The sequence below is a fragment of the Sprattus sprattus genome (genome assembly GCF_963457725.1).
Source record: "Sprattus sprattus genome assembly, chromosome: 16".
Classification (NCBI taxonomy): domain Eukaryota; kingdom Metazoa; phylum Chordata; class Actinopteri; order Clupeiformes; family Clupeidae; genus Sprattus; species Sprattus sprattus.
The window spans coordinates 24,388,042-24,404,140 of NC_137914.1; the positions used below are offsets into that span (position 1 = coordinate 24,388,042).

The following is a 16,099-nucleotide window of genomic DNA, read 5'->3' on the forward strand; positions in this document are numbered from 1 at the left end:
CCTTTAGCAATCAGTTAACTAAATAGTTTTGACCAATTCAACTTCAGGACCTGTTTATCCTATGTCAGTCTAGTTTATAGTTTGGTGGCCTCTGCCTACCAGTAATTTGTGACCTTATTTATATAAGTGTAGATATGGCAGTGCCCTGACAAAGCATGTTTGTTAGACCAACCATAAAGTATTGCATTTAATTTAATTTGGGGAATAAATCATTTTTCAAGACATTACTTTAGTACACAATTTATTGTTTATTTAATAAAAAAAATGGAGGTTTATGACATACATACCTTAAAAAACAAAAAAAAACGATTATCGATTATCAATTAGAAACCGATAAAACGATTATCAATCCATTTCGACTTTTAAAACATTCGAGTTTGCTACTCAGAGTCTTTGCTACACTTCCTACTTTGTGTTTGATAATTAAAGAAAATCAACAGATGAATTCCCTTCTCTATTTTTTATTAGAGAAAAAGCTTTTCCTTGTCACAATTTTGACTTTCTATGAACAATCCAATAATCGATGCAGCTTGCATTTCAACATAAAATGGATGTGTAAAAATTACAAAATCGATTATGAACTTCTCTGAATCGAGAGAGAATCGTTTTAGAGAGAATCGAGAAAAATCGAATAATCAATTTTTTTTCCCACCCCTAGTAACTATGTACTTGTGTGTTTAACTATGTACTGGTGTGTTCAACTATGTACTGGTGTGTTTTACTATGTACTGGTGAGTTTTACTATGTACTGGTGTGTAACAGCAGACTTTGAGCACTGCATGCGAGTGGTGTAACTCAGAGCAGTAGTTTTTCAGTGCATTATGGTGATATGATCATTGTCAATGTATAACATTTTGAATACGTGCTGTGTCTTTAAATGTAATAATTCTGGTGATTGTTTTGTTGAAGCTCTTTCAGGGGCCATAGATTCTTCCCTGCTGTCTATGCTGTTCTGGGGTTTCATAGGACTGTCCGTTATGGGCCTGTTGTCTCAACGCCTTGGGCTCAGACCCCTCACTGTGGCCCTCATACTACGCTCCATCTACCACTTTGGTATTGGCCCAACCCTTATCCTGCTGGGAACCCTGAATGTGAGTGGTTGGTTCAAATCAAGGCACTGTGCTGCTGTCATTCTTTAGATGCCAGAGAGCTCCCCTATAGCAGCACATTTATACAGACAAAATCAGCCAAAAAGAAGTTACACAATGCTGTGAGTGATAAGTCAAGATATTCTAAATATCAACATTTGTACTGAGTCAGCAGGACATTGTCATGACAACCTCTGCTAACTCTTCCCATGTAACATCACCAAGGGACAGATTCTGAAATTGCAGACGAGTATAAATATAAGGGAAGTAGCATTAAAGAGGTAGCAGGTGAAATAACAATGGCAGCAGAGGGCAATCTTAAAACCATTCACAAACTTTTAGCCTTATTTTATTTAGAAGTGATTTGTGGAGATTGTGAAAAAGTTTTGTATCATCTGCAAATGCAAAATCACTTTACATAAAAAAAACTATTTAAGACAAGGACAAATAACTTCACAACAGTATTTCATCTATGAACTTTAAACAAATAATTTGAAACCCCATTTGTTCCCATGAGGCTGCTCTAGTCCAGACAGAATTACGTAGATTTGTCCACTAAACTCTGGAACGGCCTTATGGATCTGGATTCTTCTTTACTTGTCTTTCTTTAGTTTTTCCATCAATGTTTCATGAAGAAGTTTTGCCTCTGTACATTCTAGAAAAGCACTTTTGACTCTTTGGTCATTATATAATCTATTATTTACAATGATGAACATTTGACATTATTTGATCACCTGACTTTTTTTTGCTTTTACAGCTTATCAACAAGATTGTCTTTGTTGTCAGCTTTGTTGGCAATAATGGTACGTTTATTATGGGATACCGTGCAATGCTGATGGATGTTGAGTTCCTTTATCATCTGGCTTATGTGCTGACCAGCACCCTGGGACTATGTGTGAATGAGCTCTTCTACAGCATCCTGGTATATTTTAATTTCATCCATTTCTTCATATGTGTGCAAGCACCCACTTTCTCTCCCTTATTGAATTATCACACAAACTCGAGAATTGCAGGTATATGCTATGTTTGAAAATGACACTTTCTCTCTTTCTCCGCAGCTGTTTGACCTTATATACCGTGAGGAGACCTTGTTTAATGTCATTAAGAGCGTTACACGGAATGGGCGCTCTATCCTGCTGACTGCACTTTTGGCCCTCATCTTGGTCTATCTCTTCTCCATTGTGGGTTTTCTGTATCTGAAGAATGACTTCATTATGGAAGTTGACCATTTACCAAACATGGATACAGGTAATCTGTGTGATTACATAATCTGATCTATAGATATTTTAATTATAGCAAGAAGCTGCCTGACATTACGTAAATATTAAAGCCCTGTTATTGTGTCAGAGTTGCAGCAGGAGCTTCAAAGCAGTTGGCTAGCAGATGTAAAATGTATGGGACAGACTCCTGGGGTGTACTGCAATAAACGCAAATGTTTGTTGATGTGTTTTCCTTAAAGAAATAATTCTGACATGGTGATGGGACATGTCAACCTAATTGATGCGCCTGCCTTTCGGATCAGAATGTTTGAATATTCCTTACAGGCCCCAAAGTTTTCACCAAATTTGATGCAGTAGATTTCCAATCCAAGCGTCACAAAATTCGTCATATAGATAGCCAATCGAAATCAGAAAGTGAAACAGGAAGTGATGTCATATCTCAGCAGCCGTTTGATATATTGAAGCCAACCTTACTAGGTCATCTTGGGACCTCTTGCTGAGGTGGTGCAAAAAAGTTGATTGTGCTCTCGCTTTCTCTTCAGTTTGCATTCAATGTCTATGGAGTAGAGACCCAATTGATTTTGATTAGGCCTAGACATTTGTTTTTTGTGTTTCCTGTTTCCCGACCGACCCTAAAAAAAACTGCCGACACTAGCCTTTTCTTTGGCATGGGCACGCGGAAAATTTATAATTTGTAAACTTTTAAGTTTTCGTTGGGTTGCCTGGAAAGAGGAAAGTCATTTTTAAAAAGTGACTACAGCTGTGGGCTCTCGTTGCGAGAAAAACGTGTTGTGCATACTGCTTCAATTGGGCACATGTGTTGCTAACTGGGTGGGTAAAGGTAGGTTACACCTACAGAGCGAACAAGAAACCCTGCGCAGGTAAAGAGCGCTTACTGCTGTTTATTTATTTTTTTGGGCCGTGCTTATAAGAGTTTGTTATTTTCATTGGGTGTGTCAGATGCGCTAGGGTTGTTTAGACAACCAAATTGTATGAGGACACGCTGAAGAAAAAGGTTTGGAAATAGGTAGGACTGTGTTTTGGAGATAGATGTGGTGAAAGCTCTAGTCTGTGGGTTTTTGTATTTGGGTGGTGATATACCTGTGCACGATTGCGTCGGGGCTATTGTTTAAATTCAGACGATCGGAAAGTTGGGCAGGTTTAAAATGGAGTGCATGAGTGCGTTAGATTTTGAGCAGCTAATGGAACAGAGGCGAGCATATTTACTAAGAGATGCAGCTGAAAGGGATAAAGCTCGCAAAATAGAATACGAGAATATGAAAGCTCACGCAGCTGAAAGGGATAAAGCTCGCAATGTAGAATGGGAAAAGCTGAAAGTCGAAATTAAACAGGATCGGAAATTGCGCGAGGAGACTGACTTTAAATCACCAAAAGGGGTGGGATGTGCAGCACCCGGTCGTCAGCCTAACAGCACGGAAAAGGAGCTGAGGGAGGTGTTGGCCGAGAAGGAGAACCTGAAGCAGAGTTTGCAGGAGGTGAAAGAAGGAAGTGCCATGTTAAAAGGAGAGCGTTGGATTGGTCGTTGGTCTTTGGATATCGTTGGATTTGGATAGGAATGGACCCTTCCGCAAACTCCGCCCCCCTTAGCAACGGTTGCTATATCAGTCAAGCATTCACGTTTCCCAGGTTCTCAGCATTGGTATGAATGGCGTGGCAACATGTTTTCAACCATGTCAATTTCAGCTCTACCCAAAGAAATCACAAGCATTTTTTGGAAAAACGGCAAGATCTCAGATTGAAGCAGGCAAAAGGGTCTGCAATATGCTTATATAGGCTACAACCACGACATTACATGCCGTGTTTGTAGACAGACAAATGCTAAGGCTAACAGGTTCATTCCAGCTATGTTTATTTGTTCTATTATCTACACAGTCGCCGCTACGCAAACATGTAAGGTGGTAAAACTGAATCGTATTTTAAGCAAGGGTTTTCTCACGTTTTCGATGCAGTGGGCAGATTTTAGCGACATAGCTTCTTGGAACAAAGTAGGTGCTTCTGTTTACGTTGCTGACATTCAGCTGATGGGGGGGGTCGTCCACATTGTTTGATCCACAGCAGGCATTTCTCTCTCTGGGTCTTGGGTTTCGGGAAGGGATAAAATGTAACCCCTCCCTCCAGCCTTTTTGGATATCGGCTGTCAGAATTACACACTCCATAAGCGCAACGTTTCATTTTCTCTTCTCGAGCAGACGTCTCTCTCATTGACTTCCATTCATCAAAATGGCTCGCTTGACTGAGGTCCCGAGCTTAGTAACCGTTGCTATGCTATGATTGATCAGTTACCGTTTTGGGGAGTGGTCGCGGAAGGGTCCACTGGATTTGGGATACTCGTTGGATAGTGGATCGTCGTCGTTTGTTTTGGAATACCATTTAACTGACTTTACATTACATCTTTTGTTTTTATTCACAACACTGACCTCCACTACACGTTTGCTATAATTATTAGCTAAAATATATAACTGTATATATATTTCATATATTATTATTATACATTCTGCGTGGCCTCCCCTTTGTGTTCGTTCCTTGAGCCGGTTACAAGGTGACAATGATATACTACACAGTTTGAAGTGTTTGCAGTCATGTTTTTGTCATGATTGTCCTATCTAATAAAGGATAAATGTATCTCAGATTTGTAACCATTATGCACAAAATTGAAGTATGACATTGAAAAAATAAATGTCCTCATGTATTTCAGTTTTACTCTGTTTTAAACTGTATTGTATCACTAGAGTTTTGGCCAAAGACGTAAAACAAAATAAAAATAAATAAAAAAAAAAAAGAAGGATAATCCCTACCTACCTCCCCTAATTTTTTCAGGACTGAAACAGGAAACACCATTTTTTTTTCCTAGGCCTTAGCAGTAATGAAAATAAGCTTTATTCAACCAACAGCCTTGTTAAAATCTTTCAAACAGCGGCTGGAGTGTGTGTATGATGTGCTTGGAGTGAAGAGGAGACCTGAGGTTTCCAGCAGATTCCTTTGCAAAGAAACAGTGCATACTTGTGTGGCACTTTCTTAAAGTTAGTTAAAGAGTTCAGAGAATTGGTTCGGAGGCCACTGGAGAAAAAACACTCTATTCAATTTATTTATATAGCACCAGTAACAATTGATTAGTCTCAAAGCACTTAACTTTGTGATCTGTTTTATGTGCGAGTGGAATAAGAGGTCCCAGTCAATATCTTTAACACTTGTGTTGGATGTTAGTGAGATGCCATAAAGTGTAAGCAGACAGCTGGATAGTGTCATTCTCAAATGTTTGGGGCCCACAACCATAACCTCATTTGTACTTATGTTAAGGAGCAGGATTGTTGTTAGTAATCCATGCTTTGACATCTTTAAGCCAAGGTTTTATTTTGGGTACTATAGTTTTAATGAGGTTTCAGGAGAGGATTCATCAGCAAGGGTCCAAGCACTGAGCCTTGGGGAACTTCATAACTTACTTTTGTATGACTGGATGATTCATTGTACACATGTACACACTGAAGACAGCCAATGAGTTAAGACATAAGCCAGTAGAGAGAGCACAGTATTGGATACCAACATGTTGTTCAGGTGTTAAAGTCTCTGAAGTAAAACATGATGGTGTCAGTAGTGTCAAATCTGAATCCATTTCCAGATGCAATGAGTAGATCATTAATGGAACTGTAAGTTCTTGTTAGTCAGCATTGGGCATCCTGGGAGACAAAGTGATGCAAAGGGTCAGCCAGGGTCACCAGTAGCTGTTCATATTTGTTTGAAACAAATTCACAATATATAATCATTAACCATAATCATTTGTGACCAATCAGCAGAATTCCTTTTTTTGGATGCTTGTAGGTGTCTTTAATGATCACAAGTTAAAAGACATTCATAATACAAACATAATTCTAAAAGCAGGTACTGTTGTTGTACTGTTGTACTATGTCTGCTTTTGTGTGTGTGTGTGAGAGTAGATGAGGACGACGACAACACAGAGCGTGCCTGTGACACCCTGCTCATGTGCATTGTGACGGTGCTAAACCATGGGCTCCGGAATGGAGGAGGGGTTGGAGACGTGCTGCGCAGACCATCCAAAGAAGTATGTGCAATCATGTAGTATGTAAAATCATGTAGTATGTACAATCATGAAGTATGTCCAATCAGTATGTCCAATTTCTGCGATAACGGAAAACAGATGGAATTTGCAGAGTGTACCCTTTGAAACGGAATTGCAACTTTCAGAAGGACACATCATTTTGTGCCTATGGATATTCACTGTTTATTAATAATAATTATCATAATAATAATAATCACATAATGATTATCATAAAATACATTTATGAGCAAAGGAGAAAAAACTGCAAGGATTACAGAACAGATAGAGCTTAGTAGGTTAGAATTTAATACGTATGATAGTTGCTTATATCACACGTGTATAGTTGATCATGTCACACATGTAAAGTTGCTCATGTCACACCCAGTGTATTTCTTTGTTAGGAACCCTTATTTCCAGCTCGGGTAGTATACGACCTGCTCTTCTACTTCATCGTCATCATTATCGTCCTCAACTTAATCTTTGGAGTCATCATTGACACTTTCGCTGACCTTCGCAGTGAGAAGCAGAACAAAGAGGAGACCCTGAAGAATACCTGCTTCATCTGTGGTATATAGCAACATATTATACCTCCCTTAGTGTTCCTTTGATTCTTCAAACCAATATAAACTACACAGGGGGAATACATTAATTGATTGAATCATTTTTGTTGGCTTTTTTCATATATTCAGCCTTCTGAATTTTAAAAAGGATGTTATGTACAGTATGCTTTTATAAGAAACTCTCAATTTGTAATGTATTTTATTGTGTTTTAATAGGTCTTGAGAGAGATAAGTTTGATAACAAGACAGTTTCTTTTGAGGAGCACATCAAGGCGGAGCACAACATTTGGAATTACCTGTATTTCATTGTGCTATTACGTGAGAAAAACAAGACAGATTACACTGGTCCAGAGAGCTATGTGGTTCGTATGATCAAGGTAAATAAGGAGTGTGGGGCAATTAAAGCAGCATTTAAGGCAGTACATTATAAAAAAGCAGCAGTTGCACTTATAGTTAAGCAGAAGTTGTGTAATTCTAAGTTTTAAACAAGACCCCTTTGCATCATGTAAGAATTTAGGCAACTGACTTCCCTACCGGCAGCTATTCACTCTATACACAGCATTTATTCTAGGTTCATATTCAGGAGCTAAAATGAAGAAAACTGATAAAAAATTCTGTAGAGGTAGACATAATTTTAAACTTAGTTCTAATCCTACACACAAGGTTTTCAGAAAATAAATATTTATTTTTGCCTATGGTTTTGATACAATGAACCTCTACATACATATTGTCACATTCCGGTTCCTAGACATAACTATGTCTTGTAACAAAATTGACATTAGTTGAACGCTGTTATAATTTATTAATTAGTACAAAGGGCATAGGGTTACTTAAAACTAAGTATGATATGAACTGCTACTCAAAACAGGTATGTGTGTAATACATTACTGGTCATGCTCCAAAATCCAGGAGAGCATTGCTGGTAGCTCACCTTCTGGTGAAATGTATTAAATGCATTTCTTGTTTCTTGGATAGGATTTAAACCTAGACTGGTTCCCACGCATGCAGGCAATGTCTCTGGTGGTGAGCGAAGGAGATGGAGAGCAGAATGAGATGAGGAATCTGCAGGATCGTTTGAATGCTACAATGAATGTGGTGACTCAGCTCACTGGCCAGCTCACTGAGCTGAAGGAGCAGGTGATGTTGAGATGTCATGTCTCACTTTATCTGCAAAACTATTTTAAAATCTTACATACAGTTGACTAAACAGAGGTATTGTGTTAGGTATTAATCATTTTGTAAGTCATATGTGGGAACATAGGGCTGTGGGAACATAGGCACGCTCCCCTATATTTTACATCATCATGTGCCACAGAAAACATTTAGTGTTGTAGCTTGAGTACAATACATTCTCTATTCATGTTATGTTATGAAATGAAACATGCATTTGTAGAAATACTACGCTAATTAGTAAGCTAATGAACTAAGTAAGTAACTAAAGAAAGTAAGTAGCCTAAGTAGCTAATGAACTAAGTAAGAAGCTAATTGACATTACTGCACTCACATGTATGCGTTGTGTTAATGCATGATAGTGTGCTTGGGCTCGACATTTGAGATTGTGTTGATAATGCAGACGATTATATTTAGATTTACAGGTCAAGAACCAATCACTTTAAACTGCTGACCGCTGTGTAACCTCGCCAGCGAGCTGTTTACCTTGTGGGTAGTTACCTCTGCTAACATGCTAACGTTAGATAGTTGGCTCCGACGCTTCGCCAAGCACCTCAGATCAGGGACGTGCACAGGAATTTTGAAGGGCAGTTGTTTTGCCCTGGAAAAAAGGGGCAACACAATATTTTTCTATATTCTTCAGTTACAATAAAGTTTTTTTTTTTTTTTCATTTTAAATTTTTTGTGTACAAATGTCACTGTCCTTGGATAAACGTGATTTGATTGGCTAGCACCTGGACTATTTGCATTAAGACGACTTGATTGGCTAGTGTATGCGCTGTCGCTAGGGTTGCCAACTGTCCCGAATTGTCCAGGACATCCCTAATTATGAGTGATTTTGATCTCCAGTCCCGTATTCCAATTACAGCCTCACCGGCCAATAATAGGCTACTGTAAAATTGCCAAAACTCATGCAAATGTTGCTATGGGACACGGTTGCTGCTTGCCTCTAAAAAGGGAAATAGAAAACTGTATGCGTGAGGTACAGTCATGGACGAAAATGTTGGCACCCTTGCAATTCTGTCAGATAATGCACCACTACTCCCAGAAAAGAGTTGCAATTACAAATGCTTTTGTATTCACATGTTTATTTACTTAGTTTGCATTGGTAAAACACAAAAAAATCTGACAAATAATGCCAAATCTGACTTTATTCCACATAAAACATAAAAACATAAAACTCAAAAAAGGGCCGGACAAAATTGTTGGCACCCTTAAGAAATAATTGTATTTCAGGCATGTAATTCTCCTTTAAAGGCACCCAGTGCAACTTTATATAAACATTCAATGAAAAATAAACATTCAATTTCTAGTCTTTTTTACACGTAGTAAGTTTCAATAACTCCATACCATTACATATCGACATTCAAGCAGCAAAGTTGAGACGTCGTTGTGTGATGAGAACTGATAGAAAATCGTAAACAACAACAATCGCCGGTTGGAAGAGGCCATTTTTCCATTGACTGGAATCCTGCTTTATTTATTGTAGGTAACAAAAAATAAAGAAAATGGCGGCGATTGTTGTTGTTATCGATTTTCTATCAGTTCTCACCACACAACGACGTCTCATCTTTGCTCCTTGAATGTCGATATGTAATGGTATGGAGTTATTGAAACTTACTACGTGTAAACAAGACTAGAAATTGAATGTTTATTTTTAAGCCTCGAAAGTTGCACTGGGTGCCTTTAATCTTTATTTAAACTCACCTGTGGCGAGCCACATATGCTGGTAATATAGAAATCACATTTGCAACCAGTTAAAATGGAGCAAAGTTGACTCAACCTTTGTGTTGTGTGTCTGTGTATACCGCGCTGAGCATGGGGAAAAGAAAGAAGAGCAAAGAATTGTCTGAGGATTTGAGAACCAAAATTGTAGAAACGCATGGACAATCTCAAGGCTACAAGTCCATCTCCAGAGATCTTAATGTTCCTGTGTCCACTGTGCGCAGTGTCATCAACAAGTTTACAGCCCATGGCATTGTCACTAACCTCCCTGGATGTGGAAGGAAGAGAAAAATCGATGACAGAATGCAACAAAAGATTGTTTGAATGGTGGATAAATAACCTAGAAAAACTTCAAAATAAATTCAAGCTACCCTGCAGACAAAGGGTACAACGGTGTCAGCTTGCACTATCCGTCACCATTTGAATGAAATGGGATGCTATGGTAGGAGACCCAGAGGACCCCACTGCTGACACAGAGACCTAAAAAAGCCAGACTTGAGTTTGACAAAACTTTCTTGGGGAAGCCAAAATCATTCTGGGAGAACGTCCTGTAGATAGATGAGACCAAAGTATAACTTTTTGGTAAAGTAGTTTACAGACAACCAAATGAGGCCTTCAAAGAAAAGAACACGGTCCCTACAGGCTAATATGGTGGAGCTGGACCGATGTTTTGGAGTTGCTTTGCTGCTTCTGGAACCTGATGCCTTGACTATGTGCATAGCATCAGGAAATCTGAGGACTACCAAATCATTTTTGGGCGCAATGTAGGGCCCAGTGTCAGAAAGTTGGGTCTCCGTCAGAGGACATGGGTCTTCCAGCAGGACAATGACCCATAGCACACTTCAAAAAGTACCCAGAAATGGTTAAGACAAAGCACTGGAGAGTTCTGAAGTGTCCGAGATGACTCCAGATCTTAATCCCATAGCACAACTGGGGCATGATCTCAAATCAGTAGTTGGCAGAAGGCACCCTTCAAATGTGAGAGACCTAGAGCAGTTGGCAAAAGAAGAGTGGTCCGAAATTCCAGTAGAGAGGTGTAAGACACCTCATTAATGGTTACAGGAAGCAATTGATTTCAGATATTTGTATTTCTTTATTTTTAAGGGTGTCCTCCCCATTATAAAGTTGAGGGTGCCAATCATTTTGTCCGGCCCTTTTTTGAGTTTTGTGTGGAATAAAGTCAGATTGGGCATTATTTCTCAGATTTTTTGTGTTTTTCCAATGCAAACTAAGTAAATAAACATGTAAATGCAAAAACATTTGTAATTGCAACACTTTTCTGGGAGTAGTGGTGCATTATCTGAGAAAAGTGCAAGGGTGCCAACATTTTCGTCCATGACTGTATTTCTTTGTATCCGATGGCTTACAATCCAAGAGCTAATGACCTGCCTGGAAAATTAAGGATAGGCTGGATATAAGAAACATTACTGCATATGTAGCCGTAGCCGATAATGTGAACGTGAATTATGGAAAACATCACTCTGTTTTAGTGTTGCCACCTGTCCCGGAAAATTTCAAAATTCTCCCGGGACACAGAATGTCCCGGTTTTTCATGGGCTTTGTCAACATGAACATTCCTGATCATAAAATGTTTTTTCCTGCGGGTCCATACACTCAAAATATGCGTTGTATCTCATTATGCTCAATCTCTTTCTCCTGCGCAGACTGCACGGCCACTAGGGGTGTGACGTAGCATAGCCAATCTCGCTCGCGCATTAATTTAACTGATGCTTGCTATCGGAGGGCGTGTGAAAGAGGTTGAATCGCTTACTGCACGTTACTTTAGGTTGTTCTGAATAGAAACAACGTTGACATGGGAGGGGGGAGACTGAGGACGAGGATGGCACTACTGGAACTGACAGGCCAGTTAAAAAGTAAATTTAACGTAACACTTGTTTTAATAATGATTGAATGAAAAACGGAAATTACTCCAAATGGCTAATAACCACACCAGGCGATCCACTTTCTGCTACATGTCACCTATGCTCAGTTAAGATTCTCGTTAAGCATGAAGTGAAATCTGCTTAGGATGAACATGCTTAAACAAAAAAACATCAGAATCGTGTTTAAGTTACCAGACAAACCAAGGCAATTTCATTTATGATTACAAAATGTTCAGCAGACAATGTTACTGTTGCCGAATTAACAGCTACTTATCATGGTGTGTGACATGGTTACAGCTACCTGTCAAGTGTCACTGATAGCTGCAGCAAAGGGAAAAATACAGTATAAATGGAAGACCAGGTAAGACAATTATTAAATCAAGAAGGCCTATATGACAGATGCATTAAGCGTAAGAGGCTATGTGATACCAAAGTATGTTAAAGGAAACTCTATTGTCATCCTTCATGTGTTTAGCTGAGAGGTAGAGAAGGCAAGCACAAGCAATGCACACACCAGTATCTAAGGACTAGGTATGCTGTTTCCACTCATGATTTTGCTTTATGTTTAAAATATTCAGTGCATACAATCTGCACAAAAGACAATTCTGTCGCGTCGGTTGGATGTCTTAGGGACATTTTTGTTCATGCAGGTGGGCCCAGGGATGGATTACCGAACAGGCATACTGGGCCCAGGCCCTCATGAGCTCAGGGGGCCCCTAAGCCAGAGCCTCTGCATGAAGTCGCTGTTTTTAACTATTAAGTGTACCTGCGCTGTGTTAGCAAATGTATATGTGTGCTGTATATCCTGTTCGGTGAATTAAGTTATTGTGCTGTTGGACAAAAAAAATGTCAATGTCAATTCAATGTAAGGTTTTGCGAGCGCACAAGAATGTTTTTTTTTCGGGCGCGAAGAGTGGGGGGCCTTTTACACGGCCAGGCCCAGGGGCCCATGGTTTTATAATCCGTCCAATGGTTGGCCGTGGTATGGCGTGTCATCAATATGTCCAGGTTTTTTGTCAGACACAGGTGGCAACCCTACTCTGTTTACAAGTTACTCAGCAGCGCAAACTATGGCATTCTAAAAGCAAATTGACCGGCCCACCTCGAACAAAATGCATGCAAACATGCCAGCGATGAGATGGCAGTGGATATTGAGACCATAAACTGCCACTTTTCAACATCTCGGAGAGAGGAATTACGTTCCTTTTTCGCTTTTGTCGATAAAGAGTGGCGTGAGATATTGCGTCATGTGTGCACAAGATGGCTCTCCCTCCATCCTGCTGTGACTCGTCTCCTAGAAACCTGGCCTGTTCTTACCTCATATTTCAGGTTCCTTGGGGAAACCTGTCTGGTGGTACTGAGGAGAATGTTTGAGGATGAAGTAAAAACCTACACTGCTGACATTTACCTGTGCCTTTTTTCACAATGTTGGTTGTCAACTTGTTAAGAAGCTAGAGTTAACAGATTTGTCCTCAGTGTGCCAGGCTCAAATGCCTTTGTAGCGAGGATCTTCTCACTGATGATAAATGGTCAGATTCAAGAAACAGATGCAGCACAGAGCTGATCAAAAATTAACTTGTAGGCACTGTCAACTGTTAAATCAGTGAGGAGCAGCAATATATATCCATGGAAGTAGCTTAGATGGTGAGTCTTCTTTTGGCTTTGATTGTTAATTCTTATTTATGCAACCCCCACACATAACCTCATATGTTAGGTAGCATGCCATTATTCCGACGCCCCTTTGGTCCGACCCGTCAATATTCCGAAAATTTCCCATTAATCCTACAGCCCACTAATTCGAAATGATTAACATAAACCCATTGCTCCGACAGCTCAATGTTCCGACCAATGGCTGTTTGGGGTCGGTCAACATAATTCCCCAGGTCGTATATTCCTCGCCCCTCTTTTACCGGGTGCCAAGTAGACTGCCGCTGTAACGACTGCAGACGCACGTTGTTGCTTCTCTACTTTGCGCCCAGACACCAGAGACGCAATGGAGACAGACACGGACAAGTTATTTCGATTTTTGGTCGAGCTAGTGAAGTCTAGGCCAGCAGCGTCTTTGCAAATGTAAAATAAACAAAACAAACCAACTACGGATGGGCTAACAGCAGCATAGGTCTACTGCAGCCACGCACAGTTCGAGGACGGGAGGATAGCTTAATGGAAAGAACCCTGTTTGCGCTGCTTTTCGAGAGCTGTCATGGAAAGATGATTCCGCTTTGGTTTTGAGATTCACAGTTTTCTATCGATTTAGTCTATATAATTATAGTAACAATAATAATAATAATAATACTATAGGCCTGTAGGCATGCATTATTTTATCATGAGGTGACGGTGATCTAAAGCAGCTTTTGGTCGGAACATTGAACTGTCGGGACAAAGGGTTTCAATTTATCGGTGAAAATCTATCTAAGACTAAGGGCTGTAGGATCAATGGGACATTTTCGGAATATTGACGCATCGGACCAATGGGGCGTCGGAAAAATGAGCTGACCCCATATGTTAGGGGCAGTTCTTCTCAAACTAATAATCCAATTAATTGTCATATACTGCAGGGTAAGAGGAGGTCCATGAAACAGACAGCAAAGACACAGACAAATGAGGATAATAACAGAGACAGTCAAGACTACAATAGTAAGAAACAACAGAAACAGGTCAGGATAGCAGCACCAATACAATTTATGTATGAGAGACAAACAGTGAAGATGGATGGACAATAACAAAAAGTTCAACACCTGTTTAAATATCATGTTTAAATGCCTAAATGTCAAAGCTATAATAAAATGTTAATATAACACTTACATAAATGGGGTTGAGGAAGTTGGCAACCCTAGCTGTCGCTTGAAAAGTTTAACTTTTTTCAACTTTCACCGCAAGCAACACAAGAAACCTGACCCATCAGATCAGTTCGGCAATGCATGATGTCACCCCATTCAAAGTGAATGGGAAGCGCCTCCGTTGAAGCCTCCAAGGCATATGGTGTGAGTGCCCCGTTATTCATAGAACTTAGCCATGTCTGTCCATTCTAGATGTTTCCTCAAGAACAACGCTGGTGAGGTGCTGAGGCATTCACAGGCCAATCCGACACCACTTTCCTCATGACTTTTCATGAGTTTTCCCCAGCAACCCTGCAAAAAGGATATTTGCATCTTGGCTCTGTAAATGGAAAACAAAGGGAACCAACAGAGCCATACATCTTGTTTCATGAGCACAAAAAGGAGGGGTATAATTTGATTGGCCATATTTTTCTAAAACAAAAGACAAAGTTTGGATTGTGGATATTTGTCTGTTTTGTATTGCTGTGTTTGTGTTGTCAGCTTTTTTGTGTGTCAGTTTTTAATATATCCTTTAATGTCTGTTTGCAGATGATTGAACAGAGGAAGCGGAGACAGAGAATGGGATTTGACGTACAAGCAGGGGCCAGTGCAACTCTCCCACCCAGCACATCAGGAGGAAACCACCAAATCTATAAACCCTAACATATGTCTCACTAGTTTGAGCAACACCCATTTTCAGTTTATATTACATTTACACATTTATTTAGGCCACTGTCCACCAAGGAAAACTGTGGACTATAATCAGCACAAGTAATAGGTTTTTTACCTAAAACTACTGGTGTTCCTAGCTTTTATTGTAAACTTTTTGCCATAGCATTAAGATAATCATGGAAGTGCATTCTCTTTCATCAGATCCATGATGTCCCACCACATTCCGTAAATAATATTACTATTTAATAATGCAAGAGATGTATTTGTCATTAGCCTTAACCAGTCCAGAATATCTCTAGATGTTTATGTCTCTTGCCGGTATGTAAACTTGTTGTATGACATTATTTTATTTTATTGTTCGAATCCTGAACTTGGCATTGTTGTGTTTTCTGCTGATGGGAAGGTACAATTAAACTTTTGTGAGAGGGTTGCAGTATTGCTTATTAAACGTTTTTGTGATGTAAGGTGACACTCCCACCGGTGCTGTCCCCCTTTTGTGCTAATAGACATGAATTATGTTGCTCTATCTTAGCTGGTGTTCTAGCATATTTAGCAGTACAGGGTTATCTTGCAAAATTGGTTGTTATCTATCAAAATGTAGATGGGAGTTAATGTGTCGTATAACACTTTGAATTCAATCTACTGTGGTGGTCACATGGTAGACATGCTTCTTTCACCAAAGAATTTGACAGAGACCTGTGTTTCATATTTTGTGTTATTGCTGCCACGGGAACATGTACTGTTTGATGTGTGTAGTTTCTTATTAGTAAACAATACAAAACCGAGAGAGAGAGTGAAGCTGCTATTAGCTCTGCTACTATAGATAGATAGATGGATGGATATTGGAGGGAAATTAAGGTCATTCAGTATCCATCTCATCCATCTTA

General features: G+C 39.6%; 1 protein-coding gene across 1 annotated transcript in view; it reads left to right on the forward strand.

Moving 5' to 3' along the window:
- Positions 1-15,203, forward strand: part of itpr3 (inositol 1,4,5-trisphosphate receptor, type 3) — a gene marked incomplete at both ends in the record, with an annotated part of 155,198 nt that extends 139,995 nt beyond the window's left edge. The window contains 8 exons of the mRNA XM_080853365.1: positions 910-1,091; positions 1,846-2,010; positions 2,147-2,336; positions 6,262-6,386; positions 6,785-6,950; positions 7,160-7,320; positions 7,919-8,080; positions 15,090-15,203. Of these exons, the coding sequence (XP_080709491.1) occupies positions 910-1,091; positions 1,846-2,010; positions 2,147-2,336; positions 6,262-6,386; positions 6,785-6,950; positions 7,160-7,320; positions 7,919-8,080; positions 15,090-15,203 (1,265 nt within the window). The remainder of the gene's footprint in view (positions 1-909; positions 1,092-1,845; positions 2,011-2,146; positions 2,337-6,261; positions 6,387-6,784; positions 6,951-7,159; positions 7,321-7,918; positions 8,081-15,089) is intronic.
- Between the last annotated feature and the right edge of the window lie 896 nt (positions 15,204-16,099).